Here is an 8,618-nt window from a genome sequence, read left to right as displayed (position 1 = left end):
AATACACTGTGGTTCTGATTGGGCTCATCAGTCCCACACCCTCCAACACACACACACACAGACACACACACACAGGCACACACACACTTTGAGGTTTTGGGCCTCTGGCTTCTATAAGGAGAGAGCAGCTTCAATTTAACTTCAAGGGACCGAGCCCCTTCCTCCAGGAGGAATGTCCATTCATGGGGACCATATGTGGAGGGAGACTTGCTTCTTATTTGTTCCCCATCATAACACCTGTGTGTACCAGTGGGCCTCAGGTGCTCTTTCTGAATGGGGACCCTAATTGTGTCCAGTCGCAGTAGTTGTGGTGCCGTCCCTACCATCCGTTCTGGGGGAGGATGCTGCAGAGGCGCTGCTCCCTAAACCGGAGGTGCCTGGAGGAGCCCTGATGGGAAGGCTCGGAAAAACGGGGGCATTGGGGACAGAGGCTTTTCATCGCTGCCCATCAGGAGGCCCCAAGTGTGGGCCGAGGGGTGGGGCTGGAGAATATGAATGTAGCCAGGCAGACGCAGGCCAGTGTCTTTCCAGGGTGCCTCTACTGCACACTGAATTTGGGAAATTAAGAGACTGCTCACTCTGGAGCTTGGTGAAGATCTGAAAACCACAGCATTAGTAGCGGGAGTCATGTCCATAGCAAAGAGCTGAGGGCCTAAAGGAGGCTGCGAGGTCAGGTGGTCAGATGCCCTTGCTGTGATGGTGGAAATGGCTGCTGTGGAATTCAACAGCTGATGGGTGATAGCAGGGATCCCGGTGGAAGGGGCTGAAAGAGGAGTAGGGGAGGAAAGAGGAGAGGAATGCACACATATGGGTGTAGGAGGCTCCCTTCTGAAGGGAGGCTGGAAGGAGAAATATGCGGGGCTAGGAGGTATGGGGCAGGGGTGAGAGGTCAGAGGCACTGAAACTGTAGCTGAATGAGAGCAGCCTTTCTCATTAGGTGGAACCCCCAAAATGGGGGTCAGGTCAGCAGGAGGAGCCAGGGGGAGAGTTAGGAATTATGGATATCAAATTTTACTCAATTCTTGGTGTGGGCGAAGGTGGAGGGACAGGCAGGGTGAGGGACCCAGCAGCCACATGGGTCAAGTCAGAGGTAGGAGGAGGAGCTGGGATCTGTGAAGTGTAGGTGGCTAAGGGTAGGGAGTCTCAGCAGGTGGGGAGACAGTAGGGGCAGGCTGGGTGGCACGGCAGTTTTCCATGTCTTACTATTTTTTTTTTTTTTTTTTTTTTTTTTTTTTTTTGAGACGGAGTCTCGCTTTGTCGCCAAGCTGGAGTGCAGTGGTGCAATCTCGGCTCACTGCAACCTCCACCTCCCAGGTTCAAGCCATTCTCCTGCCTCAGCCTCCCAAGTAACTGGGACTACAGGCAGGAGCCACCATGCCTGGCTAATTTTTGTATTTTCAGTGGAGAAGGTGTTTCACCATGTTGTCCAGGACTGTCTCCATCTGTCTGTTTTGTTGTTGTTGTTGTTGTTTTATTATTTTTTATTTTTAATTAAAAAGTAAATTTGAGCTGGGTGTGGTGGCTCAAGCCTGTAATCCCAGCACTTTGGGAGACCGAGGTGGGCAGATCACAAGGTCAGGAGTTTGAGACTAGCCTAACCAACATGGTGAAACTGCGTCTCTACTAAAAGTACAAAAAAAAAAAAAATTAGCCTGGCATGGTGGTGTGTGCCCTCAATCCCAGCTACTCAGGAGGCTGAGGCAGGAGAACCGCTTGAACCCCAGTGGCAGAGGTTGCAATGAGCCAAGATCACGCCACTGTACTCCAGCCCCGGTGACAGAGTGAGACTCCGTCTAAAAATAAATAAATAAATAAATAAATAAATGTAAACTTTAATGTCGAAAATGCAAACTTGGGGAAGGCAGAAATATCACACACAAGGATGTCACTTCACACTTGGAGGGTTGCACAGCAGCAGGGGCAGAGAGGCTCCTCACTTCCCAGACGGTGGTGTGGGTGAGCAGAGGCGCTCCTCACTTCCCAGACGTGGTCGCTACTGGGCGGAGGTGCTCCTCACTTCCCAGACAGTGGGGCAGCGCTGGGCAGAGGCGCTCCTCCCTTCCCAGACAAGGTGATGGCCGGGCAGAGGGACTCCTCACTTCCCAGACAGTGGGGTGCGGCCGGGCAGAGGCGTTCTTCGCTTCCCAGATGTTGGGATTCCGGGGCAGAGGTGCTCCTCACCTCCCAGACTGTGAGGCGGCCCAGCAGAGATGTTCCTCACTTCCCATACAGTGGGGTTGGGGGGTGGCGCTGGGCAGAGGTGCTCCTCACCTCCCAGACGGGTTGGTGGCCAGGCAGAGGCACTCCTCACCTCCCAGATTGTGAGGCGGCCAAGCAGAGACACTCCTCACTTCCCATACAGTGGGGTTGGAGGGTGGCGCTGGGTAGAGGCGCTCCTCACTTCCCAGACGGGTTGGTGGCCAGGCAGAGGCGCTCCTCACCTCCCAGATTGTGAGGCGGCCGAGCAGAGACGCTCCTCACTTCCCATACAGTGGGGTTGGAGGGTGGCGCTGGGTAGAGGCGCTCCTCACTTCCCATAAAGTGGGGTGGGGGGGGTGGCGCTGGGCAGAGGCGCTCCTCACCTCCCAGACGGGTTGGTGGCCAGGCAGAGGCGCTCCTCACCTCCCAGATTGTGAGGCGGCCGAGCAGAGGCGCTCCTCACTTCCCGTACAGTGGGGTGGGGGGGGGGTGGCGCTGGGCAGAGGCGCTCCTCACCTCCCAGACGGGTTGGTGGCCAGGCAGAGGCTCTCCTCACCTCCCAGATTGTGAGGCGGCCGAGCAGAGACGCTCCTCACTTCCCATACAGTGGGGTTGGAGGGTGGCGCTGGGTAGAGGCGCTCCTCACTTCCCAGATGGGTTGGTGGCCAGGCAGAGGCGCTCCTCACCTCCCAGACGGGTTGGTGGCCAGGCAGAGGCGCTCCTCACCTCCCAAATTGTGAGGCAGCCGAGCAGAGACGCTCCTCACTTCCCATAAAGTGGGGTGGGGGGGGTGGCGCTGGGCAGAGGCGCTCCTCACCTCCCAGACGGGTTGGTGGCCAGGCAGAGGCGCTCCTCACCTCCCAGACTGGTTGGTGGCCAGGCAGAGGCGCTCCTCACCTCCCAGACGGCAGGATTGCCGGGCAGAGGTGCTCCTCACCTCCCCTACTGTGAGGTGGCTGAGCAGAGACGCTCCTCACTTCCCATAAAGTGGAGTGGGGGGGGGGGTGGCGCTGGGCAGAGGCGCTCCTCACCTCCCAGACGGGTTGGTGGCCAGGCAGAGGCGCTCCTCACCTCCCAGACTGGTTGGTGGCCAGGCAGAGGCGCTCCTCACCTCCCAGACGGCAGGATTGCCTGGCAGAGGTGCTCCTCACCTCCCCTACTGTGAGGTGGCTGAGCAGAGATGCTCCTCACTTCCCATATGGTGGGGTAGGGGGGGTGGTGCTGGGCAGAGGTGCTCCTCACCTCCCAGACGGGTTGGTGGCTAGGCAGAGGCGCTCCTCACCTCCCAGATTGTGAGGCGGCCGAGCAGAGACGCTCCTCACTTCCCATACAGTGGGGTTGGAGGGTGGCGCTGGGTAGAGGCGCTCCTCACCTCCCAGACTGGTTGGTGGCCAGGCAGAGGCGCTCCTCACCTCCCAGACGGTGGGATTGCCGGGCAGAGGTGCTCCTCACCTCCCAGACTGTGAGGCGGCAGAGCAGAGACGCTCCTCACTTTCCAGACCATGCAGTAGCCAGGCAGATGTGCTCCTCACTTCCCATATGGTGGGGTGGGGAGAGGGGCAGTGCCGGGCAGAGACGCTTCTCACCTCCCAGACCCGGCAGTGGCCAGGCAGAGGCCCTCCTCACTTCGCAGACTGTGAGGCGGCCGGGCAGAGGCACTCCTTACTTCCCAGATGGTGGAGCAGCCGGGCAGAGGCGCTTCTCACTTCCCAGATGTTGCAGGGAGCATGCAGGGACCAGGCAGAGACGTTCCTCAGGTCTTGATCTCTTGACCTCGTGATCCACCTGCCTCAGCCTCCCAAAGTGCTGGATTACAGGCGTGAGCCACCACGCCTGCCCTGCCACGTCTTCTTTCTCCTCCCAAGCGGCTGTTTTCGTCTCCTGGATTTTGATGTTCTACTTAACACCCTCATATTCTTACCCATGTTGCCCTGCTGGAGGCGTCCTTCCCTCTGGGAAGCCTGACCCAGGTCTAACAGTGCCTCAGGAGATAGGCAGGGAAGCTTAGCGGTTGGGGGCAGCTCGTCTCTATCCCATCTCAGTTGCAGGGGAGGGGTCGGTTGCAGCGGCAGTGGTGACCCTGACTGCTTTCTTTTGCGGGACTCGTGGCCGGCAGCTCTGGGTGGTGAAGAGCTACTTGATCCTAGAGCTGGAGGATCTTTGTGCTGCATGTCCTTCCCCCGCATTAGCAACGCTGGAGAGCTGGGCAGGTGGTCTTTACCCAGCATCTTCAAGGCCGCCTTCTTTGGCCACAGGGAGCAGCCCGGAACTGGGGCAGGGAGCACTGTTGGAACTGGAGCAGGGAGCACTGTTGGAACTGGGGCAGGGAACACTGTTGGAACTGGGGCAGGGAGCACTGTTGGAGCTGGGTCAGGCTTCCCAAAGGGAAGGATGCCTCCAGCAGGGCTGTGTGAGCTGGTGACTCCGTGGCCCTTGGGGTAGAAACTCACTGCATGCACCTGGGCCTTCTCATTCTGGTTCTTTTTTGTCACGCTCTTGAGGTGGACATTTCCCTCCAAGGGCCTGGGACTGCACCAGCAGGAAGTGAGGTTTCCCTGAGTCTCCAGGGGCCTAGAGGTGGAGGCTGCTTCCCCATTGCTACAGGGGCCCCTTTTATTGTCCTCCTGGGTCTCTACCTGATCCACTTCTGTTGGTTCTTCTGGCTCTTCTTCTGTCTTCGGGAGCCTGGCTGGGATCACCCACTTATCTAATGAAGGCAGTTGGAGGTCAGACTTGCGTCTGAGACGAGGGATCCTCATGGGGCTGGGGTGTCCGAACATCATGGAGTTGTGAGCAGACAGCACAGGTTTCTTCCTTGAAGGGGGGCTCCAGTCCACAGGAGGCGGGACCCTCAGTGGGGTGCCCCAGTTCCGAGGGAGAAGACACAGCCTCGTAGGGGCGCCGTCCCACCTGGCTGGAAAAGAAGGCCCAGGATATTGCTGAGGGTTGAAAAGGAATCGGGAACAGCCCAGGATTCCAGGGGCAGGCACAGGTGCAGGAGCCGTGGGGTGAGCCCAGCCAGCTGGGAAGCCCTCACAGACAAGACGACCACGATGCCAACAGCGTGGCCAGAACCTGCGCTGGAACCAGGGACAAAATACGCTTAGACGAGCACGTTGCCGATGGCGTGGCCAGAACCTGCGCTGGAACCGGAGACAAAATGCGCTTAGACGAGCAAGTTGCCGATGGCATGGCCGGAACCTGCGGCGGAACCAGGAACAAAATATGCCTAGTGAGTTGCCCATTTTGAGCAAGTTGTGCGCGGACGAAACTCGGGGTCAGAAGTGGAGAGGATACTCCTAAGTCACCCACTTCTCTGTGGCCGGCTGCGCACTGGGCACCTGGGAGCTTATGACATCACCATGGGACTGGTGACAGAGCCAGGGTGTGGAGGAGTGTGCAGGTGCCCAGTGAGGGCGCCTACAAGAGGAGTCAAAGGGCAAAGGATGAGGCCCCTCCAGTGGTCCAGCTGGACTTTCTAGCCTCAGGGACGTCGTGCTCCTGGGGGCAGGTGTGTGGCCCTGGATGGGCCCCCTGTGGGGCTGTGGGCATTGTGGGGCTGATCTGCCAGAGCCCTTCCTGCCTGGCGCCTGACCCAGGCACTGGTTGACACCCAGTGGCCCTGTCTTGGCCCTATACCCCGGTTTACAGCGCCAGAACCTGGAAGCAGAGCGCAGGACCAGCCAGATCCTGCCAGGCTCCCCCCGGGACCTCTCCAGTGCTTCTGTGCCGCCTGGAGCCAGGCCCGCCTTCGCCATGGCCCCTGTGGCCTTGAGGGCCACCAGCCTCACTGTGCAGGTTTTCAAGGAGAGGACACGGTGCCCTGACCTGACTGGATGCTGCCTCTTACGACATACCCCGCTGGCAGGCAGGGTCTCCACTTCTTTTTACAAATTTGCCTGAGACCGTTCTTCAGATCATTCAGGTGGTCATGGCCCAGCCAGGCTTTGAACCCCAGCTGTGTGATTCCACAGCTGCACTCTGGCCTGTGTACCTCATGATCATGGATACAGCATGTATTCTTATTTTTTCCTGTAGTCCTGGGGTACTTCGCACCATGGTATATCTGTAATAAGCACATGCACACCTAGAAGAAGGCTTTCACTTCAACATGTAAGTTGACCATGGCCCACTCTGGGCTCCAGTCCTCTACAAAGATGTAGGGCAGGGACTACCAATTAGCACAGCACCATCCCACATTGCTCTTCCAACGGAGTCTTTCACCCCAGATGTTCTTTCTCGTCTGATGGGAAGGATCCAGCTATGTAAAGATCATGTTCTAGATCAGCTTTGGTCTATCCTAAAAGAAATTTGCCAGTGGATTATTCCATATCGATAAAAGTCAGTTTCTCTGGTCTTCCTGGAATGTGTCTAGAAAGCAAGTACTTTATTTATTTACAAGTTAATAGTGGATCAATGTATTGGATTAAAATATGACCAACATAATTTGGTCATTGTGAGCATGCCAGCTCGGTCCACTCTTCCCCACACATTAGGATATCCTAAATATAACTCTAGATTTTCTTATGCCCTAGAGAAGGACATACTCTTGGGTGTCTGGTCTAGTTCCGGAAACATGTATGAAAAATCATTCAGCCACTCTACATCTTTTTATTGGAGAACTGAAACCATCTATATTCAGAGATACTATTAACAGGCAAGAAGCTACTTCTGTCATTTTGTTAATTATTTTCTGGTTGTTTGGTAGATCTTTTGTTTCTTCTTTTATTGTTTCCTTTATGGTTTGGTGAGTTTCTGTACTGATAAGCTTTGATTCCTTTATTTCGTTGACATATCTGGTGTAATTTTTTTCTCTTTGGTTACTCTGGAGCTAACATTTAAAAATTTATAGTTATGATAGACTATTTAAAGCTGATAAAAAGTTTTGATCACATACAAACATGCTATACTCCCCCCACATCCCCTGTCAATGCACAAAATTTGTACTTTTTTGCCTTAATTTATATTGTTCTGTATCGGGCATTTATTAAGAACTCATTGTGGATATAAATATCTTTGACTATTTTGTTGTTTTAATGGGTTACCAAGTCTGAATTTCTGAAGATAGTTATACTAGGGATGAATTCAATGTAATTCATGAATTATTCATCACTTTCTAGATGGGTTAATGAATGTTTCTTTTAGCCCCTCAGGACGGGATCTCTGAATCAGTGTGGAGCTTCATGAGGGACGTCAGGGGGAGTTGGGAGGATGCTGATGGAAGCGGGGAGGCCTGCGGTCGCCCTGCACTTGTTTGTTTAAAAGTGATGAGAAGGCCTCACCCAAATGCAGGAGCCATGATCCTGACCCATCACTGCCCCATGTTACAGGAGACAGGACTTGACCATCCTCCCACAGGTCAGAGCTATTGTTAATCAAGGTGACAGTGCAAGACGCGTTCCCACTCCTGACTCCACTCGACTGCTGTAAATAGAGCCCCCGAGTGTGTTAGCTTGTTCTGAAACTGGGAGACATTTTAGCAAATGTTTCATCACATTCAAGGTTTGCTGAAAATACTGACACATTGCGCATCTAATGAGGGGTCAGTACAACTAACTCAAGGGCATTAGCCCTGCTCCCCTCGTAAGTAAGTAATGATCCTATAGAAATTGAATCATTTTTAAACTAAGAAAAAAGTAAGATGGGACATGATGGTGTGATGAGTATCCCCGTTGCTGCTTTGGGCAAATGTGGGCCGGCATGGGGGTTTCAGTTTCTCTATCAGGACAAGGAAACCCTCACGAATGACACAAGCAGGGCCAGGTACACGTCATCAGCACGGCTCCAAGGCTGTCTTTCAGTGACTGACGTTTTAAGGCAAACGTTCATTCATGTGTGCTTCAACTCCAGTTTGCCAGCAGAACACAGTAGATGATCAGTCCGTTAGAAGTCGAGAAAGTCATTTTCTTGCTAATAGTCAAGAAAGTGCTTTTTGACATGCTTGTGCTTCTGAGAGAATGCAAAAGAAGATGGGGAAGAACACAAGCTTCCTAGATGGGTCACTGGCTGGCAAGATTGGATTTTAGCCGGACAAGGTGTTCATGGTTGACCTATTTCAGCACATCACGCATATATGGGTTTCAATAACCAAGGATAAACAGGGCAGAATGCAATGATGAGGAGAGCTCATTTAGCTGAGAAACCCTCAGGCACAGGGGTTTTTTAATCACACATCAAACCGTAGCAGAGAGCTTAGCAGAGGCGGCGTGTTAGCATGGCTCCAGGTCATGTTTATGGCCCTGTGTCCCTAACCTGTCCATCTCTGCTGTGTCCTAAGACCTCAGGTGACCAGCTCTCCCCAGGTCTCAAGGGCCTGTCACAAGGCATATTACTTTCCTGTGTTTTCTGACAATTCTATCTAAAATCTTCAGTGATCTATCTCAAGGTAAGACCCCAACCAGGGTGTTTCAATGATATAG

At 54.1% G+C, this 8,618-nt stretch overlaps 1 protein-coding gene across 2 annotated transcripts; it reads right to left on the bottom strand.

Moving 5' to 3' along the window:
* Positions 1-4,010: 4,010 nt before the first annotated feature.
* Positions 4,011-5,444, bottom strand: NPAP1L (nuclear pore associated protein 1 like). Of its 2 annotated transcripts, none has more exons than XM_030919170.1 (2): positions 5,374-5,444; positions 4,011-5,247 (listed from the first exon to the last, which is right to left on the bottom strand). In XM_030919170.1, exons 1-2 carry the CDS (start codon positions 5,442-5,444, stop codon positions 4,011-4,013), a joined length of 1,308 nt encoding a protein of 435 aa, XP_030775030.1. The 2 variants fall into 2 exon arrangements, with proteins under 2 accessions (XP_030775030.1, XP_030775029.1); XM_030919169.1 differs by having other exon boundaries at positions 4,011-5,268; positions 5,380-5,444.
* Between the last annotated feature and the right edge of the window lie 3,174 nt (positions 5,445-8,618).

The sequence above is a fragment of the Rhinopithecus roxellana genome, chromosome 16, assembly GCF_007565055.1.
Source record: "Rhinopithecus roxellana isolate Shanxi Qingling chromosome 16, ASM756505v1, whole genome shotgun sequence".
Lineage (NCBI taxonomy): Eukaryota > Metazoa > Chordata > Mammalia > Primates > Cercopithecidae > Rhinopithecus > Rhinopithecus roxellana.
Note: the sequence above shows the minus strand (reverse complement) of the source record. Positions and strands in the feature narration are given on the sequence as shown.